This window comes from Haematobia irritans, chromosome 4, assembly GCF_050003625.1.
Source record: "Haematobia irritans isolate KBUSLIRL chromosome 4, ASM5000362v1, whole genome shotgun sequence".
NCBI lineage: Eukaryota > Metazoa > Arthropoda > Insecta > Diptera > Muscidae > Haematobia > Haematobia irritans.
In genome coordinates, this window is record NC_134400.1 from 190,142,746 (window position 1) to 190,162,610 (window position 19,865).

At 30.1% G+C, this 19,865-nt stretch overlaps 1 protein-coding gene across 2 annotated transcripts; it reads left to right on the forward strand.

Moving 5' to 3' along the window:
* Positions 1-1,409: 1,409 nt before the first annotated feature.
* Pc (chromodomain protein polycomb) lies at positions 1,410-19,000 on the forward strand. Of its 2 annotated transcripts, XM_075304513.1 has the most exons (3): positions 1,410-1,767; positions 2,045-2,450; positions 12,144-19,000. In XM_075304513.1, exons 2-3 carry the CDS (start codon positions 2,388-2,390, stop codon positions 13,482-13,484), a joined length of 1,404 nt encoding a protein of 467 aa, XP_075160628.1. In that variant the 5' UTR covers positions 1,410-1,767; positions 2,045-2,387; the 3' UTR covers positions 13,485-19,000. The 2 variants fall into 2 exon arrangements, with proteins under 2 accessions (XP_075160628.1, XP_075160627.1); XM_075304512.1 differs by having other exon boundaries at positions 1,410-2,450.
* Positions 19,001-19,865: the final 865 nt, after the last annotated feature.

The window sequence follows — 19,865 nt, forward strand, 5'->3', positions numbered from 1 at the left end:
ATTGTCCAGTTTATCCGTACGAGGTTTAAAAGCAGCTATTAAATCCCTACTAAGTTTCGTAGGGACATTGTTCTCTTCCACTATATTTTGTAGTTTCTTCTTGTTTTTTTATGGAATCTTTGGTCACCGATGGAAAGTGCTCTATGAATTAGATTTTGGGCTGTATTTAAGATTATTCTCTTTGGATGCTTTGAATAGAAATTCATAATTCTTTTTTGATACCAATCCATATATAGATTTTCTCCATTTCTTAGTACCAATATATCCAGATACGGTAATTTTTGGGTTTCTAAATCTGATACCGTTATGGAAATTTTTGAGTTCTGCCAACGTTCGTTCAATTTCAGTTTCCTTACTGATTGCAAATAAGTCATCGACATATTTCGTTATTACCTTAGGTTTATATACAAGTTTTTTCAAGCTTTCCTCTAGAAGTTTTTCCATCAGAATGTCTGCTGCAAAGGGGGTGGCTGATGATCCCATCGGTATATCCCAGATTTTGGTCACACTATAAGTTATGCTCGATAGACAGCTAAAACGTTTGTCGATTATTTTGTTGTCGCCGGCAATTCTTAGTATTTGGCCACATTGTAAGATTCTTTAGAAACACAAATAGTTCGTCCCATAAACATATAGTCTGAACGGCGCATAACACAGTTTTGCCTTATCGCAATAAACACAAGCATTGGAGAAATGCTTGTACTCAATACACTTTCAAGCATTTTTTCAAAGAATTAGCTTAGAATTCAATTTGAGAAATTGTTGAGAAAATGGCGTTCTCAACAAAAAACAGACACTACCCTCAATAGTAGAATTCAACACGTTAGCAACAATTTCTCAACATTTTAGCAACAACTTTTCAAACTAAATTTCATTTTAATACTTCAAACCTATTAGACAATTTGTTGAAGGCAAGGAAGTTGCAAGGCTATTTGAATTAATGTTGAAGATGGGATTCCCTATCAAATTGATATGGTGTTACCTATGAAAAATGTTCATCCTTGTGTTTGTTGGGATATTTCTAATGGGAGCAAAATGTAAACAAGCCATAACAGTACCTAAAGGTGGGTATTAAGTTCGAGTTTAGCCGCTAAAATTAAAATCGCTAAAGTGAAAACTAAATCAGTAAAAAAAGTCATACAATTATACAAATTTTGTTGCAAATTTTATTATAACTTGATGGGGAATAGCCCAAAGCAAATTTTCACAAAGTTTGTATACCTTAAAGTGGATTAATTAAGAAAAGTAATCGTGGTTTCATCAGGTTTGCGCCCTTTCATAAGTTCTTTAAAATATTGGCAACACTGTTCCAGAACATTTTAACACAATGGCGCTGCCAAAATGAGAGCCGTTAAATGTCTATACTTATTGGCTTTGGATTTTATTCATTTGCTTTAACGCGAGAAAGAAAGACGTAGAAATTTTAAGTGATAATTTTCGAATTAAAAGTTGGCCAAACTAGATAATTTCTTGCAAATTTACTACTTGAGAGATATAATAGTGAAAGATAGTTTTGAAAAGTATCATTTTAAATGAAATAAAGTATTTAAAAAAGCTAATCAAAACAAGCTAAAATTCTGTGTACATGAATATTCGAGAGAAATTAGCCGGATTGTTGGCTGGCTTTGCGTCTGGATTATTTGAGGCTGTGTATCAAAGCCAATGTGGAAAACATGACGGCGTAAGACATAGCTCAAAGTGGTTTGTTCAAGAGAATATAAAGGAAGAGAGAGTAAACGTCAAACATCATTTATAATTCATGAGAAAGTAATAACACAAGTTTTCGAGAACAACAAATTTGATATAAGTGACAACAGATCAATATATACACCATTTTGTAATAAGTGAAATAATGATAAATATGAATTGTATTGGAATTAAGTGAATTTATTTCATTTGTGATTTTGTGCCATTACAACAATTACAAATTATTGAATCAAGCCATCACAATTCTAGTTGGTCCATTCCCCTCCGTAACAACTGTGTGAGAAAAAAAGAGATGACACTATCATTACCTGAAGGACGTTTTGTGTTTTTATTTTAGTTTCTTGTGTGTTTTGTCGTCGTCCCATGTAATTTGTTTGTGCGTAGTGTTATTATTATAAATTTTTACGAGGGAAAGAAAAAATGTATTACTATGGATACTCGCGGTAAAAACAAGACATCTAAAAAGTAAACAATTGAAGATTTTAATAATAGTTGAAAAATTAAAAAGTGATTACCTAAATATAAAGTGCAAATAAATTTTGCCAAATTTTAAAGCAATCTTTTGGGGCATTAAATAACAAAACAAAGAAAATAAATTGTAATATAAAATCTAACACCAACATTCCTCCAAGCATTTCGTTAACTCTTAAGCAATCGAAGGCTTCAAACTGGATAACATTATGGGCAGCTCGGATGATAGGGTATACGCTGCTGAGCGTATTATACAGAAACGTATTAGAAAGGTAATTATTATTGTTTTTTTTTTTCAAATATTTTATTTTTTGAGAAATATATCTTAAGAAATGTACAAATATTTAAAAACACAAATCTAATAGATGCTTGATTCTGGAAGTTCATGGTGTTCCCTCCTTATTATATTTTCCATTCCTATAAGTACTTTGTCAATGCAAACCAACAATACCAGCAGTCGACATCGTCATCACCACTACCAACTGCCATTTAAATCCTCTTAACATCTGCTGGCAGCTGTTATTTTGTTGTTCCTGTTTTTATTTCATTCATAGGATCCTGTAATAGGAATAATTCGTTCGTTCTCTCGCTATGCTATGTTGTTGGTGCCTATGGTTTGTCTGTCCATAATTTTGTCTCGTGCGCTAGTTCCTATTCCTCCAAAATGTTTCGTCATCTGCTATAATTACTGTCTACCTTTGTATATAGTATATATTTTGTATCATTCTCCTTGTTGTCTTCTTAAGTAAGGAATTGTAGTACACCTTCTTTGTATGATATTTTCCTTGTTTATTTTTCTCAGGCACAGTGTTGCTGGCACAATTTTGGTGCTTAATAAATCTTTGATTTCTGAAAATGTATAACAAAAGGTCAATTACAGGTTCTTCAATAATCACGATGCTACAAAAAATTTTATCAAACTTTAATTTCTATAGAAAATTTAGTAAAAATTTTATTTCCATAGAATATTTTGTCAAAATTTTATTTCAATAGAAAATTTAGTTTCCACAGAAAAATTTGTCAAAATTTTTTTACTATAGAAATTTTTGTAAAAATTTTATTTCTATTAAAAATTTTGTCAAAATTTTATTTCTATAGAAAATTTTGTCAAAAGTTTATTTCTATAGAAAATTGTGTCAAAATTTTATTTCTATAGAAAATTTTGTCAATATTTTATTCCTATAGAAAATTTGTCAAAATTTTATTTCTATAGAAAATTTTGTCAAAATTTTATTTCTATAGAAAATTTTGTCAAAATTTTATTTCTATAGAAAATTTTGTCAAAATTTTATTTCTATAGAAAATTTTGTCAAAATTTTATTTCTATAGAAAATTTTATCAACATTTTATTTCTATACAAAAATTTTAAAAATTTTATTTCTATAGAAAATTTTGTCAAAATTTTATTTCTATAGAAAATTTTGTCAAAATTTTATTTCTATAGACAATTTTGTCAAATTTTATTTCTATAGAAAATTTTGTCAAAATGTTATTTCTGTAGAAAATTTTGTCAAAATTTTATCTCTATAGAAAATTTAGTCAAAATGTTATTTTTATAGAAAATTTTGCCAAAATTTTATTTCTATAGAAAATTTTGTCAAAATTTTATTTCTATAGAAAATTTTGCCAAAATCTTATTTCTATAAAAAAAATTTTCAAAATTTTATTTCTATAGAAAATTTTTGTCAAAATTTTATTTCTGTAGAAAATTTTGTCAAAATTTAATTTCTACAGAAAAATTTGTCAAAATTTTATTTCTATTGAAAATTTTGTCAAAATTTTATTTCTATAGAAAATTTTGTCAAAAGTTTATTTCTATCGAAAATGTTGTCAAAATTTTATTTCTATAGAAAATTTTGTCAAAATTTTATTTCTATAGAAATTTTTGTCAAAATTTTATTTCTATAGAAAATTTTGTCAAAATTTTATTTCTATCGAAAATTTTGTCAAAATTTTATTCCTATAGAAAATTTTGTCAAAATTTTATTTCTATAGAAAATTTTGTCAAAATTTAATTTCTATAGAAAATTTCGTCAATTTTATTTCTATAGAAAATTTTGTCAAAATGGTATTTCTTAAGAAAATTTTGTCAAAATTTTATTTCTATAGAAAATTTTGTCAAAATTTTATTTCTATAGAAAATTTTGTTAAAATTTTATTTATTTAGAAAATTCTGTCAAAATTTTATTTCTATAGAAAATTTTGTCAAAATTTTATTTCTATAGAAAATTTTGTCAAAAGTTTGTTTCTATAGAAAAAATTTTATTTCTATAGAAAATTTTGTCAAAATTTTGTTTCCATAGAAAATTTTGTCAAAATTTTATTTCTATAGAAAATTTTGTCAAAATTTTATTTCTATAGAAAATTTTGTCAAAATTTTATTTCTATAGAAAATTTTATTTCTATAGAAAATTTTGTCAAAATTTTATTTCTATAGAAAATTTTGTCAAAATTTTATCTCTATAGAAAATGTTGTCAAAATTTTATTTCAATAGAAAATTGTAAGGAATATTTTGCAAAATTTACCAAAACATCAAAAATTCTACCAAGCAGTGAAAAATCTACCGTTTTTTGGTAGAATTTTACCAACTGTGGCAACCGTGATCCTGTATCCCTCACAATATTATGAATTGACAATAACTTGGGAATGACGATACCATTTGGGCAAAAATGCAATAAGGGAAAAAGTAGTGTAACACCAAGGCAACATGTTTTGTTTTGCATTTCAACATCGCCCTTATTTCCCAGTGGAAACATAATTCTCAATTTTTTTGCTATTATTGTGAGTCTAGGAACTGGAAACTAGAAACTACTTAGTCTCAGATACACGTGTAAAGCGATTTTTCGATCTGTGGGCATCGAATGTTTGTTTTAAACTCTCGCTTGCACTGTCAATAATCTGGCGTTAGTCGATAAACCATCGGTAAATAACGGAATGTTGACCATGACGATCAATATATTTCACTATTCTAGGCACTTGCACAACTTCTTCCTCTGAAGAGGAATTCGTATCATTTATACGTTTGAAACCACTGTAGCAAAAGCAATAACCTAAATTTGTGTTTGTGAGTGCTACATACTGTGAGTTTAAGTGTTTGTGCAATTATTGAGTTATTAGGATCCTTGTTGTCTTTGTCTTCTTGTGGTTCCTTGTTGTTCTTACTCTATACAGCTGTTGTTTTTATATTCCCTTAATGTGTGTCGTCACTGTTGCTTTATGCCAAAGCAGACACCTCTCTCTATGAGGCAGGCTGTTTTGTAGGATATATCTTATATTTAATGTTAAAGTTCATTTGTGTTATGGCCGGTATTCTTTTGCGTCCTCGGCACGTTCTATGTTCTAACAAATGTCTTCTACGCGGCATTTGTTTTCCATTGAAATTATGTGGTTGGCATCATTGCTTTTATTATTTAATGGTTTCTTACTATATAAAATTGTCACTATGGTACGTTTTGATGAGTTACATTGAGTTGAGTCCTCTTTATATCTGGTTTTATTGGCTATATCCAAATACACATTTAGTACTTGCATCGCAGTCCAATATTCAATCTCCGTAATGTTGAGAGAGCTTCTATGATTATTTCTATAGAAAATTTTGTCAAAATTTTAGTTCTATAGAAAATTTTGTCAAAATTTTATTTCTATAGAAAATTTTGTCAAAATTTTATTTCTATAGAAAATTTTGTCAAAATTTTATTTCTATAGAAAATTTTGTCAAAATTTTATTTCTATAGAAAATTTTGTCAAAATTTTATTTCTATAGAAAATTTTGTCAAAATTTTATTTCTATAGAAAATTTTGTCAAAATTTTATTTCTATAGAAAATTTTGTCAAAATTTTATTTCTATAGAAAATTTTGTCAAAATTTTATTTCTATAGAAAATTTTGTCAAAATTTTATTTCTATAGAAAATTTTGTCAAAATTTTATTTCTATAGAAAATTTTGTCAAAATTTTATTTCTATAGAAAATTTTGCCAAAATTTTATTTCTATAGAAAATTTTGTCAACATTTTATTTCTATAGAAAATTTTGTCAACATTTTATTTCTATAGAACATTTTGTCAAAAATTTATTTCTTTAGAAAATTTTGTCAAAATTTTATTTCTTTTTGAAAATTTTATCAAAATTTTATTTCTATAGAAATATTTGTCAAAATGTTATTTCTATAGAAAATTTTGTCAAAATGTTATTTCTATAGAAAATTTTGTCAAAATTTTATTTCTATAGATAATTTTTTCAAAATATTATTTCTATAGAAAATTTTGTCAAAATTTTATTTCTATGGAAAACTTTGTCAAAATTTTATTTCTATAGAAAATATTGTCAAAATTTTATTTCTATAGAAAATTTTGTCAAAATTTTATTTCTATAGAAAATTTTGTCAAAATTTTATTTCTATAGAAAATTTTGTTAAAATTTTATTTCTATAGAAAATTTTGTCAAAAATTTTATTTCTATAGAAAATTTTGTCAAAATTTTATTTCTATAGAAAATTTTGTCAAAATTCTATTTCTATAGAAAATTTTGACAAAATTTTATTTCTATAGAAATTTTTTTCAACATTTTATTTCTATCGAAAATTTTGTCAAAATTTTATTTCTATAGAAAATTTTGTCAATATTTTAGTTCTATAGAAAATTTTGTCAAAATTTTATTTCTATAAAAAATTTTCTCAAAATTTTATTTCTATAAAAACTTTTCTCAAAATTTTATTTCTATAGAAAATTTTGTCAAAATGTTATTTCTTAAGAAAATTTTGTCAAAATGTTATTTCTAAAAAAAAAAAAATTGTAAAGCACCTCTTATTTGGAGAGGAATAACAGGTTGGCTGATAAGTCCCCGTTCTAACAAAGAAAAACACATTTTTTTTGTCAAAATTCATTTTTATTATTCAACATAGTTCCCTTCAAGAGCGATACAACGATTTTAACGACCTTCCAATTTTTTGATACCATTTTGGTAGTACTCCTTCAGTTTTGCCTCAAAATAGGCCTCAGTTTCGCCGATCACCTCTTCATTGCAGCCAAATGTTTTCCCTGCGAGCATCCTTTTGAGGTCTGAGAACAAGAAAAAGTCGCTGGGGGCCAGATCTGGAGAATACGGTGGGTGGGGAAGCAATTCGAAGCCCAATTCATGAATTTTTGCCATCGTTCTCAATGACTTTTTTCTTCTTCATATGGGGCCGTTTTGCCGCGATTTCGACCTTCAAACGCTCCAATAACGCCATATAATAGTCACTGTTGATGGTTTTTTCCTTCTCAAGATAATCGATAAAAATTATTCCATGCGCATCCCAAAAAACAGAGGCCATTACTTTGCCAGCGGACTTTTGAGTCTTTCCACGCTTCGGAGACGGTTAACTGGTCGCTGTCCACTCAGCCGACTGTCGATAGGACTCAGGAGTGTAGTGATAGAGCCATGTTTTATCCATTGTCACATATCGACGGAAAAACTCGGGTGTATTACGAGTTAACAGCTGCAAACACCGCTCAGAATCATCAACACGTTGTTGTTTTTGGTCAAATGTGAGCTCGCGCGGCACCCATTTTGCACAGAGCTTCCGCATATCCAAATATTGATGAATGATATGACCAACACGTTCCTTTGATATCTTTACGGCCTCTGCTATCCCGATTAACTTCATTTTACGGTTATTCAAAATCATTTTGTGGATTTTTTTATGGTTTCGTCGGTAACCACCTCTTTCGGGCGTCCACTGCGTTCAGCGTCCTCCGTGCTCATTTCACCACGCTTGAATTTTGCATACCAATCAATTATTGTTGATTTCCCTGGGGCAGAGTCCGGAAACTCATTATCAAGCCAAGTTTTTGCTTCCACCGTAATTTTCCCCTTCAGAAAACAGTTTTTTTTTTATAAAACACGAAATTCCTTTTTGTTCAATTTTCTTCACAATAACAAAAGTTGTTTCACAAAAGACGCTCTATCTCACAAACTAATTGACTTACAGACGTCAAATTTTGACACGAATCATTTGAAAGTTGGTACTATAAAGGGTGATACGGTCAAAATTTGGTCAAGGGAAAACGCGTGTAAATCGGTGAAATCGTTTATTTAAAAAATCAAATTAAATTTCTTTTTCAAGTTCAATTAGTATAAAATGCAGGAAAAATATTCAGTTAGGCTTTCGGTTTTCCAAATCCGAATTGCCGGGCCTCACGCTTGACACCTGCCATCAGATTTTGTACAGCCACCTTGTCCACCTTCTTCGCCGCAGAAAGCCAGTTTGCCTTGAACTGCTGCTCGTCCTTAGCAGTTTTTTTTGGTCTTCTTTAGGTTCCGCTTGACAATAGCCCAGTATTTCTCAATTGGGCGGAGCTCTGGCGTGTTGGGAGAGTTCTTGTCCTTGGGAGCCACCTGCACGTTGTTTGCGGCGTACCACTCCATGGCCTTTTTACCGTAATGGCAAGATGCCAAATCCGGCCAAAACAGTACGGAACAGCCGTGTTTCTTCAGGAAAGGCAGCAGACGTTTATTCAAACACTCTTTCACGTAAATTTCTTAGTTGACAGTCCCGGAAGCTATGAAAATGCTGCTTTTCAAGCCACAGGTACAGATGGCTTGCCAAACCAGATATTTCTTTTCTTTATGTGCTTGAAAATATCTGCTACCTTTCCCCTTCCTTTTGCCGTATAAAACTCCTGTCCCGAAAGCTGCTTGTAGTCGGCTTTGACGTAGGTTTCATCGTCCATTACCACGCAGTCAAACTTCGTTAGCATCGTCGTGTACAGCCTCCGGGATCGCGCTTTGGCCGTCGTATTTTGTTTATCATCGCGATTTGGAGTCACTACCTTCTACCTTGTAAGTCGATAGTCCGGCTCGTTTTTTGGCTCGATGCACGGTTGTAGACGATACACCCAGCTTATTTGCGTCATCTCAGAGAGAGAGGTTAGGGTTTCGCTTGAAACTACCGGTAACTCTCTTTGTCGTCTCAGCGGATTCCGGTTTTCGATTTCCCCCCGATCCAGTCTTCCTGGCTGTCGACAAACGTTCCCCAAACACTTTAATTACATTTGTAACGGTTGATTTGGCAACTTTTAGCGATTTTGCCAGCTTTGCGTGCGAGTAGCTTGGATTTTCGCGATGCGCGAGAAAAATTTTGATACGCTGCTCTTCTTGCTTGGACGGCATTTTGACAACTGAAGAGTAAATTCCAAAATCAAATTGGGAGCAAAATTCTACACACACACACCTTCAAAATGAGGGGTGTTCAGGTTTTTTAAATGCTAAATTGAAAGAAATACGTCAAGTTTATATTGACCAAATTTTGACCGTATCACCCGTTATAAAAATAATATGCATTTAATACTAGCGAAGCTATCTATGTGTCAGACCGAGGACTTATCAGCTAACCTGTTAATGTATGGCTTGCAAACAAATGGCCGTGAGTTCAATCCTACTTTCAACCGAACATTAAAAATGTTATATGACTGTGGTTTATACCCTTTCAGTAATGCTCATGAAGTTCCTGGGTGTTTCAAAGCTTTTCTAAATGCTTTCGGCATAATGTGGAACACCGTTTGGACTCGGCTATAAACAGGAGATCCCTTGTGATTTAGCACTCAATGAAGTTCGCAATCTGGGGTATCGCAATGAGCTGAATAGCTTCCTACCACAATTTGGAGAACTTAACGGATATAAGGGAGCCACCGTGGTGCAATGGTTAGCATGCCCGCCTTGCATTGCATACACAAGGTCGTGGGTTCGATTCCTGCTACGACCGAACACCAAAAAGTTTTTCAGCGGTGGATTATCCCATCTCAGTAATGCTGGTGACATTTCTGAGGGTTTCAAAGCTTCTCTAAGTGGTTTCACTGCAATGTGGAACGCCGTTCGGACTCGGCTATAAAAAGGAGGTCCCTTGTCATTGAGCTTAACATGGAATCGGGCAGCACTCAGTGATAAGAGAGAAGTTCACCACTGTGGTATCACAATGGACTGAATAGTCTAAGTGAGCCTGATACATCGGGCTGCCACATAACCTAACCTAACCTAACCTAACGGATATAAATCATCCTCACCTTATTTATTTATGGACAAATTGAGGCAAATTGCAGGCTTTCCAAAACTCAAGAAGCAGCAACGAGAGATTGGTGTTAACCAGTGATTGAATGTAGTAAAAAATTGACCGATTTTCAAATATCCAGCTAATTGGTTTACAATTGTGTCTCTTAATAATCATGAATTGAAATCGAAGGACAAGTCTGAATGGATGCAATTTCAAGTAAAAAAATTTGACATTCTGTATGTTCAAGAAATTAAATCGCGTCATCGGTCTATAGTAGAGTTATGTAAGAAAAAAGCCATATTTGTCATGAGGATCACAGAGCAGAAAAATTGGACCTATCAGAGAATCATGATTTCGTCTAAATGACAAAAAAATTGGAAATTCCATATATGGGAGCTCTGTGAGGTAATAAAGTGGAATACAGTTTCATCTTCAACTTTGGCCACTTGCAAGAAAGATTTCTGCTAAATAAAAGGAAGACAATTCCATCGAATACTGCTGAATTATTGAAAAACAAGACTGCAATACCTACTTCTATTGGAAATTAAAAAAATTTTCCAGAATATAAAAGTTCTTCAAATTCTGATTCGCCAAGAGTTGGAACTGCTGTATTCCTTAGATTCTTAGAATCCGAAGTGATCTAGTCAAAATAAAGTACGTAAAATGGATATAGATTGAGTTTCAAAAAAAAAACAATTCTGAAAGCTGCCGTCGTTTTCACATGGTGCAATTTACATAAGTAGGCCAATAGGCCTTATCGGATGGAAGAACTGTACAGGGCTCGTTTACTTGTCATGTGGATACGAAAATCTAGCCCACAGGTCTTGGGTTTTGTTTTCGTGATCCTAGAGAGTCAGTTTCAGTATTACAAACTTATGGACATAGATCTTCTAAAAGGCTACACTATGAGTCGAAGTCTCCAGAAGATGCATATGAGTAGACCAAGATTCTTATTGTAAGAATGTATGTATGTAAGTTCTCTAAAAAATATTTTGGAAGCTGGCATGTGATCGAGATATATTGGGTTTCATTTTCATAACCCGAATTATAGCTTTAACACAAGACGGATCTGGAATGGTCTGAAATGGAAATCACCACAGAGAGTGAATTCCAATATCACAAAAGAGCGTTCCAATATCACAAAAGAGCGTACAGCGTACTTATGGACATAGATCTCCAAAAAGGCTACTCAGTGAGTTGAAGTTTCCTGAATTTGCATATAAGTAGACCAAGATTCTTCCTGTCAGAATGTATGTATGTTCTCTAAAAATATTTTGGAAGCTGTCATGGGGTCAAGATTCATTACTCATTTTCGTAAGGTGTAGTTTTATAAAAGAAAAAGTATTCCTTACAAGGCGGATCTGAGAAAGGTGTGAACTGGAAATCACCGCACTAAGAATTCTGTTTTTTAAAGGCAACCAACGAGTAAGAATTAGTACCATAGATTCTTCAAGGATGCTTTACTTCCTTCTTTTAGCTAAGATTTAAAAAAAAAAAGCTATCATCGAGATATATAGGGTTTCATTTTCATAACCCGAATTATAGCTTTAACACAAGACGGATCTGGAATGGTCTGAAATGGAAATCACCACAGAGAGTGAATTCCAATATCACAAAAGAGCGTTCCAATATCACAAAAGAGCGTACAGCGTACTTATGGACATAGATTTGCTAAAAGGCTACTCTGTGAGCTGAAGTTTCCTGAATTTGCATATGAGTAGACCAAGATTCTTCCTGTCAGAATGTATGGGTGTTCTCTAAAAATATTTTGGAAGCTGTCATGGGGTCAAGATTCAAGAATTAGTACCATAGATTCTTCAAGGATGCTTTACTTCCTTCTTTTAGCTAAGATTTAAAAAAAAAAGCTATCATCCGGATGATTGTAAGCGATCATCCTTTGTCATCTTGCATTAACCCCATTTCTCTTTGTCTTATAGGGAGTTGTGGAATATCGAGTGAAATGGAAAGGATGGAATCAACGTTATAATACCTGGGAACCGGAAGTCAATATTCTTGATCGGCGGCTTATTGAAATCTATGAACAAGGTAATAAATCATCGAATACTCCCTCCAAACGTGGTCCCAAAAAGAAGGAAAAAGAACGTGATCCCGAGCCAGAATCTGAAGAGGATGAATACACTTTCAACGAAGACGATGGTCACAATACACACACCACAACCTCCACAACAACAGCGTCAGCGGTGGCAACAAGTTCGGCAGCAATAACACCAGCAGCTATAATGGCGACGGCGACAGCGACCCCTCAAATTGCCGCCACATCAAATTCTACATCTGCCTCAAGTGAAACGACGACGTCACATCAACGTCATCACCATCATCATGACAAAGAAAAGGATAAGGAAAAGAAGCATCACCATCACCACCACCATCATCACCATCATCATAGCTCGAAATCGGAACGTGCTTCAAGTAGTAGGCGATCTGAATCACCACATACCCATGCTGAAAATAAAAGGCAAAAATCCACAGAACGTCAAATGCAGGCAGTTGTATCAACAAATGCCACCACCTCCTCCTCCTCCTCCTCGTTGGCCTTTGTACCAGAGGCCGATACAAATTCCTCAAGTTCAGAAGATCAACCTTTAAGTCGAAAGGATACTGTGGGAACTAAACGTAAGGCGGAAGTATTAAAAGAATCGGGTAAAATTGGTGTAACCATAAAAACATCACCGGACGGGCCACCACCAGCTAAAATTCATTGTTCGGTGGATACAGCTACGCCCATATCGACACCTTTAAAGGCGGAAACGGAGCCATTGTCACCAGAGACACCAGCATCAAGGCCGGAACAGGCAACGCCATCCGAAAAACCTCAACAATATAATGGACAAAATGTTGGTGCTGCTGCCGATGATGATGATGATGATGAATCATCGCAGGCTGATAGTCAGAATGAAGTGGAAAATAATATGGTAATGCACAATAACAACAACAACAACAACAACAGCAATAATAATAATAACAACAACAACAATATTAATTCCAATCATCATCATCATCAGCAACGCCTACAGCATTTAGACACCATCTATGAACATACACCACCTCCCAAACAAAAATCAACTCCTTTAACACCATTGTCACCACAAGCATTACCACCACGTTTTTGGCTACCCAGTAAATGTAACATTTCCAATAAAGTTGTTATCACCGATGTAACTGTGAATTTCGAAACTGTCACCATACGTGAATGTAAAACCGAAAGAGGTTTTTTTCGTGAAAGAGATATGAAATCCAGCGGTGATACAATGGCCTAAAAGGGGAAACACTATGGCAGATGGCCAAAGATGATAATGCTGCTAATGATGATGATGATGAAAACAACAAAATCAATGATGAATTAAAAAACAAGCAAGGATAAAGAAAACTTCCTATGAGGCACTCCATGAGACTATAAAACCGTAACTGAACGTAAAGCAGGACTTTAAGTCAAGATTTGCTATATATACCCTAGACACACATACATTCACCCACACACATAAATATATATATTTTTATATACAAAACAAACAGAGAAAAAAACTACAACAAAATGCACTATTTATTTTTCTAAGCAAATTTTGACCCAAGGATATAACATTTTTTTTTCTGGTGTCTTTTACCTTTAAAGTTTTTTCTTTTCCATATTACAAAATAATTGGATAAGATGCCAAAAAAAAACAATGGTGTTTGCAAAAATTGTTACTTATTGCATATATATAAAAAAAAGTAGTAATAAAATGAAATGTTAATTAAAATAAAAGAAAAAAAACACAACAAACAATACATATATGCATACTATATATTTATATAAGTGAATCAATACACAAAACATTTAACAATTATAATTATTGAAAACCTATATTGGTACGAAAAAAATATGTATAATATAATGCATATATAAATATATACGAATCTATATTTTTGTAGGGCTTGAGATATAAGAAGAGAAATAAATGAATGAATGAATGATTTTGAAATATATAAAAGCAAATTTATTATATTTTTCCATCATCCATGAGACATTTGTTTATTTTTCTCTAATGATATTAATTATAATCTTAAATATTTTTCCCCATAAAAACCCAAAAAAAAAACAAAATTTTCTATTTTTAATAAATTATTTATTGCTACTTATCCCAAAATTTTTGAAACTTTACATTCTATTTTGTTAAAAAAAAAAAAAAAACTCGGTATCACATTAGTTATATGTAAATAATTCTGATAGGTTCCATTTTAGTTTAAAGCAACTTAGTTGTTTATTTTTTTTTCTTCTTCTTTATTTTTCAATGATTTCATTTATTTAACAAAGCCTATTAATATCGCTAATTTTTATCTAAATTATACCAAAAATTATTTCATAAATCAAATATATTTTGTATGCATCATTCAATTCATTGTAGTGTTATGAATTAATTTTATTAGATATTTTCTTTTGGTTTCCATATCGTCGATACAAGTTTCTAATACCTCACACCTTATTACACTTTCAAAATCCTCTTTAAATAGATTTCAAACTATTATTTGGCATTTCAAATCGACTTTTTGAATGGGCTAAAAGAAATTTCAAGTTTTGCAAGGTCCTTGTCAAATTAAAAAAAAATCCTAATTTCGTGTTTGAAAAGCTTACAACCTGTTTCTGTATGTCGAAAGAGATCTATTGATCGACTGAAATGGAAACCAACAGCTGAATGTTTAACGACAAATCAGTTGTTTCTATGCATTTCAGCAGATCGATACAGCTCGTACGACATACCGAAACAGGCTGTTAAACTAATACACAAGTTCATACAATTCCTACATGTGTCAAGCCTGGAAATGTGTGTGTGTGTGTGTCCAAATAGAAATATATGTTAAAGAATTATAAGTAATTCAAAAATACGAAATCTGAAATAGTCGACTTTGAAATTGTAACAAAAAAGCAACACATTTTTTTATATTGTCATAATCATGCGATATATCGACAAAGGGTCAAAATACCAGAACCACTATATCATAGTGTGTTTTCTGCACAGAAAAAAATTTTCACCAAAATATTTCCAATTAAAATTTTAAGTGAATTTTCAAAAGTATTTAATTAAAAATTTGATTCGATTCAACAAATATTTTAATTACACAAAAAAAAAATTGTTGGATTTAATTCCGAAATTAATTGATTCAATTAATTTTTTAATTTAAAAGTCTGCAATCACAGAAATGATAGTACACAGAAAAAAATTTCACAAAAATTTTTCCAATTAAAATCTTAATTTAGTTTTAAAAAATATTCAATTAAAAATTTAATTGATTCAATAAATTTTTTAAATAAAATAAAAATCAATCACACAAAATTTTTTAATTTATTACTTGGATCAATTAATTTCTTAATTGATTGTCAATTAATTTTTTAACCCTAGGATAGGCGATAAGCTTTCGATCACTAAGCGCTCAAAGTCAAATTTGGTCTAGCCAGACCAAGTAGTCTATCCTAGGGTTAATTGATACTATCATTTCTTTGATTGAAGACATTTCAATTAAAAAATTAATTGGATCAATTAATTTTGTGATTGAATCAGAAAAAAAATTTTTGTGTGTATCAATCAACGAAGTCAATTAAAAACTTGATACTATAGCGTTTTGTTTTAATTAAAAAATTTGTTGAATCAATTAAATTTTTAATTGATTTTTTTTTTTTTGAAAATTCAATTAAAATTTTAATTTGAAATATTTTGGTGAAAAATTTTTCTGTGTGCAACAAAAACAACACATTTTTTTATATTGTCATAATCATGCGATATATCGACAAAGGGTCAAAATACCAGAACCACTATATCATAGTGTGTTTTCTGCACAGAAAAAAATTTTCACCAAAATATTTCCAATTAAAATTTTAAGTGAATTTTCAAAAGTATTTAATTACAAATTTGATTCGATTCAACAAATATTTTAATTACACAAAAAAAAATTGTTGGATTTAATTCCGAAATTAATTGATTCAATTAATTTTTTAATTTAAAAGTCTGCAATCACAGAAATGATAGTACACAGAAAAAAATTTCACAAAAATTTTTCCAATTAAAATCTTAATTTAGTTTTAAAAAATATTCAATTAAAAATTTATGCACTGTTCCTGTATATCGAACGAAAACCCATTCGAAAGAAAGGCAGTCACTCGAATTCGAAAGAATTTTGGTTTTTATATTTTTGAAAGTTCGTCTTTCTGAGAAGACATTGAATATCAAAAATGACTATTTTCAAATTTTTAGCCTGAGAATTCATTCATATATTAGCAATGTTTTTACTTTTTTCTTGACACTTATTGTATATGTTCGTTTATTGCTCGACAACAAAATATGAAGTGACTTACCTTTCGAAATAGAAGAACAAAAATTAATTTTCTTTCGTTTGGAATACGAAAGCAAGCTTTCGTTCGATATACAGGAACAGGCCATTAATTGATTCAACAAATTTTTTAATTGAAATAAAAATCAATCACACAAAATTTTTTAATTTTTTTATTTGGATCAATTAATTTTTTAACCCTAGGATAGGCGATAAGCTTTCGATCACTAAGCGCTCAAAGTCAAATTTGGTCTAGCCAGACCAAGTAGTCTATCCTAGGGTTAATTGATACTATCATTTCTGTGATTGAAGACATTTCAATTAAAAAATTAATTGGATCAATTAATTTTGTGATTGAATCAGAAAAAAAAATTTGTGTGTATAAATCAACGAAGTAAAAACTTAATTGATACTATTGCGTTTTGTTTTAATTAAAAAATTTGTTGAATCAATTAAATATTTAATTGATTTTTTTTTTTTTGAAAATTCAATTAAAATTTTAATTTGAAATATTTTGGTGAAACATTTTTTTCTGTGTGCAACAAAAACAACACAATTTTGTATATTGTCATAATCATGCGATATATCGACAAAGGGTCAAAATACCAGAACCACTACATCATAGTGGTTTTTTTGCCCAAAAAAAATTTCCACCAAAATATTTCCAATTAAAATTTGAAGTGAATTTTCAAAAGTATTTAATTACAAATTTGATTCGATTCAACAAATATTTTAATTACACAAAAAAAAATTGTTGGATTTAATTCCGAAATTAATTGATCCAATTAATTTTTTAATTGAAATGTCTGCAATCACAGGAATGATAGTACACAGAAAAAAATTTCACGACAAATTTTCCAACTAAAATCTTAATTTAGTTTTAAAAATATTCAATTAAAAATTTATGCACTGTTCCTGTATATCGAACGAAAACCCATTCGAAAGAAAGGCAGTCACTCGAATTCGAATGAATTTGGGTTTTTATATTTTTGAAAGTTCGTCTTTCTGAGAAGACATTGAAAATAAAAAATGAGTATTTTCAAATTTTTAGCCTGAGAATTCATTCATATATTAGCAATGTTTTTACTTTTTTCTTGACACTTATTGTATATGTTCGTTTATTGCTCGACAACAAAATATGAAGTGACTTGCCTTTCGAAATAGAAGAACAAAAATTAATTTTCTTTCGTTTGGAATACGAAAGCAAGCTTTCGTTCGATATACAGGAACAGGCCATTAATTGATTCAACAAATTTTTTAATTGAAATAAAAATCAATCACACAAAATTTTTTAAATTTTTTATTTGGATCAATTAATTTTTTAACCCTATGATAGGCGATAAGCTTTCGATCGCTAAGCGCTCAAAGTCAAATTTGGTCTAGTCAGACCAAGTAGTCTATCCTAGGGTAATTGATACTATCATTTCTTTGATTGAAGACATTTCAATTAAAAAAATAATTGGATCAATTAATTTCGTGATTGAATCAGAAAAAAAATTGTGTGTATTAATCAACGAAGTCAATTAAATACTTAATTGATACTATTGCGTTTTGTTTTAATTAAAAAATTTGTTGAATCAATTAAATTTTTAATTGAATTTTTGTTTTTTGAAAATTCAATTAAAATTTTAATTTGAAATATTTTGGTGAAAAATTTTTCTGTGTGCAACAAAAACAACACAATTTTTTATATTGTCATAATCATGCGATATATCGACAAAGGGTCAAAATACCAGAACCACTACATCTAAAGTGTTTTCTGCACAGAAAAAATTCCCACCAAAATATTTCCAATTAAAATTTTAAGTGAATTTTCAAAAGTATTTAATTACAAATTTGATTCGATTCAACAAATATTTTAATTACACAAAAAAAAAATTGTTGGATTTAATTCCGAAATTAATTGATCCAATTAATTTTTTAATTGAAATGTCTTCAATCACAGGAATGATAGTACACAGAAAAAATTTCACAAAAATTTTTCCAATTAAAATCTTAATTTAGTTTTAAAAAATATTCAATTAAAAATTTATGCACTGTTCCTGTATATCGAACGAAAACCCATTCGAAAGAAAGGCAGTCAGTCGAATTCGAAAGAATATTGGTTTTTATATTTTTGAAAGTTCGTCTTTCTGAGAAGACATTGAATATCAAAAATGAGTATTTTCAAATTTTTAGCCTGAGAATTCATTCATATATTAGCAATGTTTTTACTTTTTTCTTGACACTTATTGTATATGTTCGTTTATTGCTCGACAACAAAATATGAAGTGACTTGCCTTTCGAAATAGAAGAACAAAAATTAATTTTCTTTCGTTTGGAATACGAAAGCAAGCTTTCGTTCGATATACAGGAACAGGCCATTAATTGATTCAACAAATTTTTTAATTGAAATAAAAATCAATCACACAAAATTTTTTAAATTTTTTATTTGGATCAATTAATTTTTTAACCCTAGGATAGGCGATAAGCTTTCGATCACTAAGCGCTCAAAGTCAAATTTGGTCTAGCCAGACCAAAAAAATTAAATTAAAAATTTAATTGATTCAACAAATTTTTTAATTAAAACAAAACGCTATAGTATCAAGTTTTTAATTTACTTCGTTGATTGATACACACAATTTTTTTTTTCTGATTCAGTCACGAAATTAATTGATCCAATTAATTTTTTAATTGAAATGTCTTCAATCACAGAAATGATAGTATCAATTAACCCTTTCAATTAAAATTTTAATTTGAAATATTTTGGTGAAAATTTTATCTGTGTGCAACAAAAACAACAAAATTTTTTATATTGTCTTAATCTTTTGATATATCGACGAATTTCCAATTAAATTTTTAATTGAATTTTCAAAAAAAAATATTTAATTAAAAATTTTATTGATTCAACAAATGTTTTAATTAAAACAAAAATCAATCACCAAAATCATTAGTATCTAATAATTTTTTAATTGACTTTGATACTATTATTTCTGTGATTGAATTTATTTCAATTAAAAATTAATTCGATTAATTAATTTCGTTATTGAATCCAAAAATTATTTTTTTTTTTCTGTATAATCTGATCCACATACACACAAAAAAAATCTGATTCAATCACGAAATTAATTGATCCAATTAATTTTTTAATTGAAATGTCACAGAAATGATAGTATCAATTAAAAAATTAATTGAGCGCCAATTAAAAAACTAATTGATCGACAATTAAAAAATTAATTGATACTAAAGGGTGGTTAAAATTTCAAGGGCCGATGTTGATTTTTAATAAAACACAAACTATTTAGGAAATTATTGTAATTTTATTTTATTATGATATATTGGTATTACTCAATTATGTA

Bases quoted from the DNA above. Each gene is read 5' to 3' on its own strand.
- Pc (XM_075304512.1), top strand. From the start codon at position 2,388: ATGGGCAGCTCGGATGATAGGGTATACGCTGCTGAGCGTATTATACAG. The intron at 2,451-12,143 runs GTAATTATTATT...TTTGTCTTATAG, and splicing joins TACAGAAACGTATTAGAAAG to GGAGTTGTGGAATATCGAGT.